This window comes from Neoarius graeffei, chromosome 10 (assembly GCF_027579695.1).
Source record: "Neoarius graeffei isolate fNeoGra1 chromosome 10, fNeoGra1.pri, whole genome shotgun sequence".
In the NCBI taxonomy this organism is placed as follows: domain Eukaryota; kingdom Metazoa; phylum Chordata; class Actinopteri; order Siluriformes; family Ariidae; genus Neoarius; species Neoarius graeffei.
In genome coordinates, this window is record NC_083578.1 from 7619442 (window position 1) to 7632027 (window position 12586).

Here is a 12586-nt window from a genome sequence, read left to right on the forward strand (position 1 = left end):
ATACCTCTTCTTTTCTTTCATTTGATTTTTAGATGGCATTAAAATGGGTTCTAATGTATTTAAATTTAATATTTAAATATAATAAAAATTAAATTCCACATAATAATAATATAATAATAAATTTATAATAATAATTATTATTATTATTAATAACTTATTTGACATTTATTTATAACATTCTTTTAGCGCCATCTATCGGATAATGTCAAGAAGGACACAACAGTAAAATGCCCTTTTTAATTTATTTCATTTTTTATGATAAGAAATAATTTAAAATTAAAATTATTATTATTATTATTATTATTATTACATATTTAAATCTTGATCAAGGTGTATCGATAAAGTCCGGCAATCAATTCATTACGTTCACACACGCGCGGTGACGTAAGGCCTGTTGTGCTTTCTGATTGGTCCACAGTTAAAAAAAAACCCGGAAGAGAAGTGAGTGAAATGTTTTGAGCTGTGTAGCACGCGCGCGGTGAGAGAGAATGGTGCGGATAAAAAACAGGTAAACAACATTATAGTGAGTGTATACTGTACATTCTTTCATTATAGTGAGTGTATACTGTACATTCTTTCATTATAGTGAGTGTATACTGTACACTTTCATTATAGTGAGTGTATACTGTACACTTTCATTATAGTGAGTGTATACTGTACACTTTCATTATAGTGAGTGTATACTGTACATTCTTTCATTATAGTGAGTGTATACTGTACACTTTCATTATAGTGAGTGTATACTGTACACTTTCATTATAGTGAGTGTATACTGTACACTTTCATTATAGTGAGTGTATACTGTACATTCTTTCATTATAGTGAGTGTATACTGTACACTTTCATTATAGTGAGTGTATACTGTACACTTTCATTATAGTGAGTGTATACTGTACACTTTCATTATAGTGAGTGTATACTGTACATTCTTTCATTATAGTGAGTGTATACTGTACATTCTTTCATTATAGTGAGTGTATACTGTACACTTTCATTATAGTGAGTGTATACTGTACATTTTCATTATAGTGAGTGTATACTGTACATTCTTTCATTATAGTGAGTGTATACTGTACATTCTTTCATTATAGTGAGTGTATACTGTGCATTCTTTCACTTGTTTGTGTGTGTGTGTATATATATATATATATTCTTTCATGTGTGTGTGTATATACACATGCCATATTCTTTCACTTGGTTTTTTTTGTGTATATATATATATATATATATATATATATATATATATATATATATATATATACAAAAAAAAACAAGTGAAAGAATATGGCATGTGTATATACACACATACACATGAAAGTGTATATATATATATATATATATATATATATATATATATATATATATACTAGTGCTGTCAAGCGATTAAAATATTTAATCGTGATTAATGTCGTGACTAACTCGCGATTAATCGCAATTTAATCGCACATTTTTGTCACATGAAAAACCATTGTAATTCTCTTACCAGCATAAAAAAGTGAATTGGCTTGTTTTGTACCAATGTTTTTTTTATTGCAAAGCATAACACGTCTTGACACAGCCACGGCAAAGTGAAACCTAAGCTGAGCACCGTGGCTCTTCGCCCCGAGGCTAGCAAGAGAACCATGAGTGAAGTGATCTACTGCTTGATTAATCTAATCAGAGAGACAGGTTACACAGTGACGGTAGGCTTGACATGCTTGATTATAATATAAAGTACACTATTATATTAACTTTACGTTGTTCGTTGATAAATATTGCATTGAATCTGATCTTTACTATTTCAGCTCACTTAACACATTTTGTACTTTTACACTTTCTGCCTGTTGATGCGTCGCGCTGTCCAATCAGAGGCGGCCAAATTTGCATATTACAGGAAGGATTTCTGGGATAGCATTGAGTTTACAGTTCAGAGGGATCTGGCTTCTTTAGACACTGTCTTCTTAAAACTGAATAAATATTTAAAAAGAGCCAAATGAGCCAGTCTTTTGAACGGCTCTTTTCAAAGAACGGATCACAAAGATGCGGATCCCATCAAAGAGCCATAAATCCCATCTCTACTAGCGCGCCCTGCCCGCGCTGGTTCTTTGGGGGAGGGTAGAGGACTCTGGCTGTGCGGGGCGTGGCATTACAGTCTAGCTGCTATCGTTTTTCTAAGCAAAGTCTCTGTTCCAAGTTCCTGGCAGTTTCAAAAGCTTATGAAAAACCTACATCATGTCACAGAGCGTTAATCTCGCGATAAAAAAATTATCGCCATTAAAATTGAGTCAAGTTAACGCATTAATAACGCGACATTTTTGACAGCACTAATATATACATACGCACACACACAAAAAAACAAAAACAAATGAAAGAATATGGCTATACACACACACACACACATATGTATGTGTATATGTATGTATGTGTATATATAATGTATGTGTATACACATGCCATATTCTTTCACGTGTGTGTGTGTGTTTCAGGTACCTGCTGTGTGAGGTGTGTGTTTCAGACTCCAGCAATTTGCATTTGTTGGTGGAAAAAGCCATTTATCAGGCGGTGAAAATGGCAGTGATTAAAGCTCATGGAGAGTATGGCGCTGCACTCTTCAGCATCGGAACTTCAGGTCTGACTTTACTCTCAAACACTGTGTGTGGGGAACATGATGCATTTTAATGCGTTTTTTTTTCTTCTTCAATTCAACATTCAAGAACAATAAATGCAACTGTTTATGGATAAAATCTGCAACGTAGTGTTCTTTAAGTGGGGGAGAATAATTGGCGTATTATTGTGGTGTAAGAAGAATAAGCTCCTTGTGGAGGTGCTGTTATCGGAAAATAATCAACCTCAAAGTGATAACTAACTTCATTATACTGAGTCATAGTTGATTAAATTCCTGTAAAAGCACAACATGCAAAGTTTTATTCCTTAATTATGTGAGCAAGAATATGTCTTTGTTCAAAAGTCAATTATTGAGAAACCATTATTAATTCAGTAATATACTCTCACTGGCCACTTTAATAGGAACTTGTTGATTCTCAGCTCCCTGTTCTTGGCTGCAGGACTGGAACCCGATGTGTTCTTCTCTTTCTGTTGCACGCTGAGATGCTTTTCTGCTCACCACGGTTGTAAAGAGTGATTATATGAGTTACTATGGTGGTGTTTACATTAGACCGTCTCGTTTTCGTCGCGGATGCACTGTCCGTGCACATTAAAACGCCGGGAAACGACTCCACAGGCGGAACAACTTGAATCCGCCAGGGCCCACGTATTCAACCCAGTTCGTATCTGATCCGGTGCTGTGTAAACATTGAGGAATGAGGAAACGCTGTGCTGAGCTCTAACTGACGTCGTCATTGGACAACGTCACTGTGACATCCACCTTCCTGATTCGCTGGAGTAAAGAGTATAAAAGTATGAATTAAAAAAGTATAAAAAAAAAGTATATTAAAGAGTATAAAAGTATGAATATAATGCTTTGCTTTGTCATTCTTAATGTTGTTCATGGTAAGATGCAAACACTGCCCATTGTGTAGTTATGATTGTCTTTAGGCTTGCCATCCTTCCACTTGCAAGTGGTGAGTGACTTGCGCATGCCCGATATGCACTGGGATCTCACACACAGCGGCTCAGTCCCGAATCACTGCTCGTGCGCTTCACTCGCGCGCTCTGTGAGCTGCGCAGGACCGGAGTGCGCACCCTCCAGAGGGCACTCGCTGTTCAGGGCGGAGTGATTTGGAGCGCAGGATGCCTGCGGAGCCGAGCCGCTGAGGAGGAATTTACACATTACACATTTACACATTTCAACTTACGTGCCGTCTAATTAGTCATGTGATTAGCGTATCCGTGTATTGGCATTGCTGTGTGCACGCGAATCGTTTTAAAAACGTTAATCTGATGATCCGCTGATACGGTCTAATGTAAACACCACCTATATTCTTCCTGGCCAAAAAGCTTGAGCCACCTTGAATCTGTCCATTTCCCTCTGAGCTTTCTTATCAACAAGGCGTTTGTTTTTTCCACCCACAGATCTGTCGCTCACTCACTCACTCAATGTTTCTCGCACCATTCTGTCTGTGTAAACTCTAGAGACTGTTGTGTGTGAAAACCCCAGGAGGAGATCAGCAGTTTCTGAAATACTCAAACCAAAAATACTCATCTGGCTCAAACCAACACCCATACTGCCACAGTGAAAGAAAGTCACACTGTGAGATCAGTTTTTCCCATTCTGATGTTTGAACATTGCGAACATTAACCGAAGCTCTTGATTTGTATCTGCGTGATTTGATGCATCGTGCTGCTGTCAAGGGATCGGCTGATTACAGAACTGCATAAAACTGCAGGTGGAGGTATGGGTGTTCTTAATAAAGTGACCAGTGAGTGTATATTCGAGTGCAGTAGGTAAGAAAACAAACAGCGTATGGATCAGTACAGGTAACGCAGACTTCACATTGAAGACGTTGGTGTAAATGAACAGTGGGTTTGGATTTCTTTTACAGATTTAATACAACAACAAAAGGGATGTTAATAATATTAAAGCGTGTACTTTTGTGTGTGTGTGTTTGTTTCAGTGACGTACTTGAACGCCTACACCAGAGTGGTGATGCTACGGTTACGGAAAGCTCACTATCAGCTCCTCTGGTCTGCTCTGCCCTTCATCACCAGTATATGGAGCAACAATCGGAAAATACAGTGCTTCTTCAACTGTATACACGTCGGAGGTAAGAGGATATCGAACGTTCTGTGGAGTCATAGAGAACACACCTGCAGGATATCCACAGAACTTTCCAGACTCTTTATATCCTCTAGTTTTTTCAGTCGTTCTCCATTGCATATATGTACAGTGGTGCTTGAAAGTTTGTGAATCCTTTAGAATTTTCTAGATGTCTGCATAAATATGACCTAAAACATCATCAGATTGTCACACAAGTCCTAAAAGTAGATAAAGAGAACCCAGTTAAACAAATGAGACAAAAATATTATACTTAGTCATTTATTTATTGAGGAAAATGATCCAATATTACATATCTGTGAGTGGCAAAAGTATGTGAACCTCTAAGATTAGCAGTTAATTTGAAGGTGAGATTAGAGTCAGGTGTTTTCAATCAATGGGATGACAATCAGGTGTGAGTGGGCACCCTGTTTTATTTAAAGAACAGGGATCTATCAAAGTCTGATCTTCACAACACATCTTTGTGGAAGTGTATCCTGGCATGAACAAAGGAGATTTCTGAGGACCTCAGAAAAAGCGTTGTTGATGCTCATCAGGCTGGAAAAGGTTACAAAACCATCTCTAAAGAGTTTGGACTCCACCAATCCACAGTCAGACAGATTGTGTACAAATGGGGGAAATTCAAGACCATTGTTACCCTCCCCAGGAGTGGTCGATCAACAAAGATCACTCCAAGAGCAAGGTGTGTAATATGGCCCTTTTCCACTACCCTTTTTCAGCTCACTTCAGCCCGACACAGCTCGCGTTTCGACTACCTCAGAGCGGCGCGACTCCGCTCGCTTCAGCCCTGCTTAGCACCCAAAACTCGCACGGTTTTGGAGTAGGGCTGAAGCGAACCAAACCGAGCCGAGTGGGGCTAGGGGCGTGAGGAGACACTCCCCTGTGCACTGATTGGTGAGGAGGAGTGTCCTCACATGCCCACACACGCCCCGCGAGCACGCTGGGATCTGTAAACACCGTAAACCCGGAAGAAGAATAATTACGAATTATGAGAATTTCTGAAGCCTTATGCGCCTCGCCTCATCTATATGCTCTTGCCAGTATCTGTTGGCGTTGTCGGTGACAACAAGCCACAGCACCAAGACCAGCAACACTAACGACTCCATGTCCTCCATGTTTATTGTTTACTCTCCGGGTCGTGAGACTACCGCTTAAAAGCTCACTGATGTCACTGTTTGCGCCGCCTAATGACATCACGTGACGTCCACCCACTTTCGCTGTCCACCCACTTCCAGCCAGCGCGGTTGTAGTCGAAATGCAACTCCAACAGCCCCGCTCAGCTCGACTCAGCCCAACTCAGCACCGCACGGCTCAGCCCAACTCAGCCGCGTTGGTAGTGGAAAAGCAGCTTTAGTTGGTGAGGTCACAAAGGACCCCAGGGTAACTTCTAAGCAACTGAAGCTTCTCTCACATTGGCTAATGTTAATGTTCATGAGTCCACCATCAGGAGAACACTGAACAACAATGGTGTGCATGGCAGGGCTGCAAGGAGAAAGTCCTGACCTTAATCCAATGGAAATGTTGTGGAAGGACCTGAAGCGAGCAGTTCATGTGAGGAAACCCACCAACATCCCAGAGTTGAAGCTGTTCTGTACGGAGGAACGGGCTAAGGCCAAGTTTACATTAGACCGTATCTGTCTCGTTTTCTTCGCGGATGCACTGTCCGTTTACATTTAACCGCCTGGAAACGCCGGGAAACGGGAATCTGCCAGGGTCCACGTATTCAATCTAGATCGTGTCTGGTCCGGTGCTGTGTAAACATTGAGAATACGCGGATACGCTGTGCTGAGCTCTAGCTGGCATCGTCATTGGACAACGTCACTGTGACATCCACCTTCCTGATTCGCTGGTGTTGGTCATGTGACGCGACTGCTGAAAAACGGCGCGGACTTCCGCCTTGTATCACCTTTCATTAAAGAGTATAAAAGTATGAAAATACTGCAAATACTGATGCAAATACTGCCCATTGTGTAGTTATGATTGTCTTTAGGCTTGCCATCCTTCCACTTGCAAGTGGGAAGTGACGCGTATGCACTGAGATCACACACACAGTGGCTCAGTCCCAAATCACTGCTCGTGCACTCCACTCGCGCGCTCTGTGAGCTGCGCAGGGCCGGAGTGCGCACCCTCCAGAGGGCACTCGCTGTTCAGGGCGGAGTGATTTGGAGCGCAGGATGCCTGCGGAGCCGAGCGTATCCGTGTATTGGCGTTGCTGTATGCACGCAAATCGTGTATTGGCGTTGCTGTGTGCACACTAATCGTTTTAAAAACGTTAATCTGATGATCCGCTGATACGGTCTAATGTAAACCCCACCTAAAATTCCTCCAAGCCGGTGTGCAGGACTGATCAACAGTTACCGCAAACGTTTAGTTGCAGTTATTGCTGCACAAGGGGGTCACACCAGATACTGAAAGCAAAGGTTCCCATACTTTTGCCACTCACAGATATGTAATATTGGATCATTTTCCTCAATAAATAAATGACCAAGTATAATATTTTTGTCTCATTTGTTTAACTGGGTTCTCTTTATCTACTCTTAGGACTTGTGTGAAAATCTGATGATGTTTTAGGTCATATTTATGCAGAAATCTAGAAAACTCTAAAGGGTTCACAAACTTTCAAGCACCACTTTTATAGTTTTAGATAAACAAATGAGCATATTAAATTCAAAGTGTTTGTGACCCGTGGGCTAATCCAGTAAATACAGGAACACAAGTAGCAGTTATCATTCTCAGGTTCGTGTAAGTTTGCATTATTGTAGCAGCAGTGATGGAGACAAACAAAAAGGTAGTTACGGATGTGGAGTGAAGTGTTTTTGTTTTTAAAAATTACAGCTCAGGAATCGGTAACAAGAAAGCAAAAACTAAACTAGACTAAAAGTAGATGGGACTCAGTGAGGAGAATTTAAGAGTAAATCCAAATTAAAAGCATATTTAAGCGTTGCAGTCGATTCAGAGAAAATGATTGGAAGTCGATCCAGTCAAGGTTTACCATTAGATGAATAGATTAGTCTTCACTCAGGAGCATGAGTAGGATATGAAATTTTTTTTAAAAGAATTTACAGGATTTTTATGAACAACAGATTTCTTATACGAAAAATTCGCAAGTAATTCCACAGCTAGATTGATGCTCACTGTCTCTCTCACCCACAGGCACCATCAGAACGTGTCAGAAGTTTCTTGTGCGATACGGGAGGCAGCAGCTGTGCCGAATGCTGCCGCACTGTAAGACTGAGGGTAAGTGCTGCTCCGATCTCAGCTCCAACAGATTTTCCTCCCAGCGTTTTATCCTGCTCCTCTCAATGTTTCTCAGAATAAACCCTAAGGCAGATTTATGAGGTGTCGGCTGTGTAAAGCAATTTGCGACTGCAGTCACTGTGGCATTGAAAGCATTGACCCAGCTTGATTTTTGTTAAAGTTGGTCATGTAAAGAGAATGCGGTATACGTGGCACTAAAGATGTGATCGAAATTTAATTATTAGAATTGCTGTTTCGTGCACGGGCGATTGCTCTAAGACAGCGAGGGAGGCTCAGCCTCCTCTAAAAATGACGAACATCGTGTAGGATGAATTGCGCTAGGCTTTTGTTATAGCCGACCTTATAACATTGCTATTTCAGATCCAGAATCATAGAAATATATGTGCTCAACCCAACTACAGTGCGAAATCATTCCCTTATAACTTTCCCCAGTTCGCCTAATGTGTGCGTGAGTTTTTCCCCCTCGTGACAGCGCGATGCAGCCCAGCCTCAGTGGATTGGGAGCTATGTGCTTGTCAGTCTCAAAATGCAAGACAATTATTGGACAAATACTGCGAAAATGCCCGCCCACGGAGTCTCACGGACTCCCAGCCTCAATGGACTTCAACGGCATTTGGGAGCTCTACGCTTTTCAATCTCAAAATGCAAGACGGTTATTGGACAAATACTGCGAAAACGCCCGCCCACGGACTCCCAGCCTCACATGGGAGGGACATGGCAGTTTCTGCGAGGAGACTGGTGATTGGTGAAAGCGGCCGGATATTTTCTTTGATTGACAGCTCGTTTCAACTACAGACAGGCAGCGGTACAGTGTTGCCAGATTGGGGGGTTTCCCGCCCAATTGGGCGGTTTTAAGTGCATTTTGGCGGGTTTTGAACATATTTTGGGCTGGATAACGTCAGCAGTATCTGGCAACATCAGTTCAGTCCCATGCGGATTCGCAAGTGCTGTGGTGTATTGTAAGAGATCGGCTTACATTTCGATTTCATTCATTACATACGGTTTCTACCAGCTTTTTTAGTTTGTATATATTTTCATTGTAAATAAAGTGTAAATATAGTGTCAAGTTTGCTATCTTAGTTCCAGAAATTTTCGTTTATTTGAGTGACTGAACTTGAGGGGGCTAGTCAGCTAGCAAGAAAGCTGCGCACGGATGCCAAGCATTGCTGATTTAATTTTGGCGAAGCCATTTGCCAGTCTTCCTTTCGAGGAAAAAATTAAAATTAAAGAGCAGGGTAGACCAACGCCTCAAATTGACTTGGTGAAAAAGGTAGGGAATAATACTCGTTCCTTTCAGCTCTCCTGGTACGAGAAAGTGAATTGGCTAACAGCAAGTGACCCACATCAACAACAGTAAATAGGCTACTTTAGTAATATGTCATGGATGGACCAAAAATATAGAATCTATTTAAAATGTTTATGCTGAGTATATTATATTGGAATATATATTTTTCTGGATATGAATTAAACACAGCTACAATTTGGAAAACATTTTTAAACAAAAACACAGCCGAGAACATTTCACACTACAGACCTGGATTAAAAGTGAAGGGTTATCAAAATTGTCAATAAAACATTTCTCAGTCACAATAAGTAAAATATAGGGAAAGTGTCATTGAATGAAATGTGTGGCACCCAGCTCTATGTTTGGCTCCCCAAGGTCAGTGCTTGTGCCTATTCCAGAACACTCTGCTGTTACTGCTGAGGTTCCTGACAAAGAGCTGCTTTCAGTAATGATCAATTTTTAAACAACATGCCACAATTTTAAAATATAAAATGTTAAAATATACCCCCCCAACACCACCATCATGTATATTGGACAGTAGGCTAATGGGCCAAAAGAACCTGTTATTTCACAGTTTGTGACCCTGCCAACAATCAGCCAGATCAGAGGCAAGAGTATGGGCAAAATTGATGTTTTTTCTTTTAAAATCTGGAAATATCGTAACTGACCAGCCTCCCCTGTTTGAAAGACTACCACTGGTTTCATGAGAAATTATCGGAAATGATGATTTCTGGGATCATTGCTATAGAGAAAAGAACTAAAAGTACTAAAAGAGCCTCAAAGTGTTGCGGCAAAAGTTATAAATCTTTTTAGAATTGTTTAAGTATAAGAGGAAACCCCTGATTGATTGGCTTTGAAACATAGCTGTGTTTCTTTTTTTTCCCTTACACCAGCTGAAAAACAGGAAGTGAGGAGAGCAGTGTTGAGCTGCTCATTGCAAAAAAAAATCAGAGATGATGACGACGACGACGATGATGACGACGATGATGATGAAGGTGGCAATGATCGTGATGATGATGATGATGATGAAGAGGAATAAACCTAACTCTGAATCACACCACAGACCTGCAGAGACGCACTATTCAAATTAATTATGATGTTATCTGTATTATATTCAGGGGTGGCATTTTATTTTATTCTTTTTTTTTTTTTGGGCCTTCAAACCGGTTAATACCCAAGCCTGGTTGAGTTTCAGTTCCTCGTTTAGCCTCAATGTTTACACAGGACCCTTGGAATCATCCCGGCGTCTGTGACGTACCTGATTTTACTTTTTGTTTTCTATGCCTTATGCATGCTGTAAACAAGGCAGACGGTTACTGTAAAGATGGAATATCTTATTCTACACTTAATGTAAAATTACCTTTTTGCATTTTATGCTTAAAAGCGTCATGCTATTGTAATAATCTGCCTCAAGACTGACTGAAGTTTTTTTTTTGTTGTAAATGCCATTGCACAATGAAAAATAAATTGATAACAAAATGTCTTATTGTTTTATGCTGTTTTGTATAAAAGTTATAAAACATTATAAATAATATTACTTGTCACGTTGCAAAGTTTGCATGTTATGTAATACAAAATCTCATCTCATCTCTAGCCGCTTTATCCTTCTACAGGGTCGCAGGCAAGCTGGAGCCTATCCCAGCTGACTACGGGCGAAAGGCGGGGTACACCCTGGACAAGTCGCCAGGTCATCACAGGGCTGACACATAGACACAGACAACCATTCACACTCACGGTCAATTTAGAGTCACCAGTTAACCTAACCTGCATGTCTTTGGACTGTGGGGGAAACCGGAGCACCCGGAGGAAACCCACGCGGACACGGGGAGAACATGCAAACTCCACACAGAAGGGCCCTCGCCGGCCCCGGGGCTCGAACCCAGGACCTTCTTGCTGTGAGGCGACAGTGCTAACCACTACACCACCGTGCCACCCTAATACAAAATCACACTACATATTATAAAGCTAGTACAATAACAGCTGGACATCAAGGAAGTGGAGCAAGGAGGCTGTGGAGGACCTTCAGGCGTGTCTGGACTCAACAGACTGGGACGTTTTCAGGATTGCCACAAACAGTTTAGATGAGTACACAGAGACGGTGACTTCATAAATCAGCTTCTGTGAGGACAACTGTATACCAGCTCGCACCAGGGTGAGTTATAACAACAATAAGCCCTGGTTCACAGCTTGACTTGGACAGATGAGATGGCAGAAGGAGGAGGCGTTCAAGAGTGGGGACATGGACAGGTTTAAAGAGTCCAAAAACAGGTTTAGCAAGGCGGTGAGAGATGCTAAATGGCTGTATGCTGAGAAACTACAACACCAGTTCTCGACTAACGACTGTATCTATCTGGAGAAACCCAAACCCCCTCACTCTGTCAACAACCTTTGCCTTGCAAACGACCTTAACACCTTCTGCTGCCATTTTGAAAAACAATGGGACCTCCCCCCTCTCTTCAGGAGTCTGCTCCTCCTCCATCTCTGTCAACATCAAAGGCCCCTTCCACCTCCTCCACCACTGCACCTCTCACCATTCAGAAGAGGGATATCAAGAGACAGAACCCCCATAAATCAGCTGGACCTGACTGTCTCTCCATCCACCTTGAGAAACTGTGCTGACCAGTTGTCTCCAGTGTTCAGACATTTTCAACACCTCACTGGAGACATGCCACGTGCCAGCCTGTTTCAAGTCCTCCACCATCATACCCATCCCCCCAAAAAATCAAGAACCACAGGACTAAATGACTACAGACACATTGCCCTCACCTCCGTGGTGATGAAATCCTTTGAGTGCCTTGTTCTCTCCCACCTCAAAGCCATCACAGACCCCCTGCAATTCGCCTACAGAGCCAACAGGTCCATGGACGACACTGTCAACACGGCCCTCCACTTTATTCCCCAGGAATCTACACCAGGATCCTGTGTGTGGACTTAAGCTCTGCATTGAAGAATACCATCATTCCAGCTCTGCTACAGGACAAACTATCCCAGCTAAATGCGCCTGACCCCCCCCCCCCGTAGGTGGATCACTGACTTCCTGACTGACAGGAAGCAGCAAGTGAGGTTGAGGAAGCATGTCTCCAACACTCAATCAGCACCAGATCCCCCCAAGGCTGTGTTCTGTCTCCCTGTATACAAACAGCTGCACCTCCACCCACCAGTCCATCAAGCTCCTGAAGTTCATGGATGACACCACCCTCATTGGACTCATCTCTGGTGAGGAAGAGTCCACTTACAGGTGGGAGATCAACCATCTGGTAACCTGGTGCAGCCAAAACAACCTGGAGCTAAATGCTGCAAAAACAGTGGAAATGATTGTGGACTTCAGG

The 12586-nt window shown here is 41.8% G+C and overlaps 1 protein-coding gene across 2 annotated transcripts; it reads left to right on the top strand.

The window, feature by feature from the left end:
• The first annotated feature begins 431 nt into the window (after nt 1-431).
• Nucleotides 432-10724, top strand: pop5 (POP5 homolog, ribonuclease P/MRP subunit). Of its 2 annotated transcripts, XM_060930662.1 has the most exons (6): nt 459-508; nt 1539-1682; nt 2466-2608; nt 4554-4703; nt 7868-7951; nt 10151-10724. In XM_060930662.1, the coding sequence occupies exons 3-6, from the start codon at nt 2548-2550 to the stop codon at nt 10294-10296; spliced, it is 441 nt and encodes a 146-aa protein (XP_060786645.1). In that variant the 5' UTR covers nt 459-508; nt 1539-1682; nt 2466-2547; the 3' UTR covers nt 10297-10724. The 2 variants fall into 2 exon arrangements, with proteins under 2 accessions (XP_060786644.1, XP_060786645.1); XM_060930661.1 differs by lacking the exon at nt 1539-1682 and having other exon boundaries at nt 432-508.
• The last annotated feature ends 1862 nt before the right edge of the window (nt 10725-12586 follow it).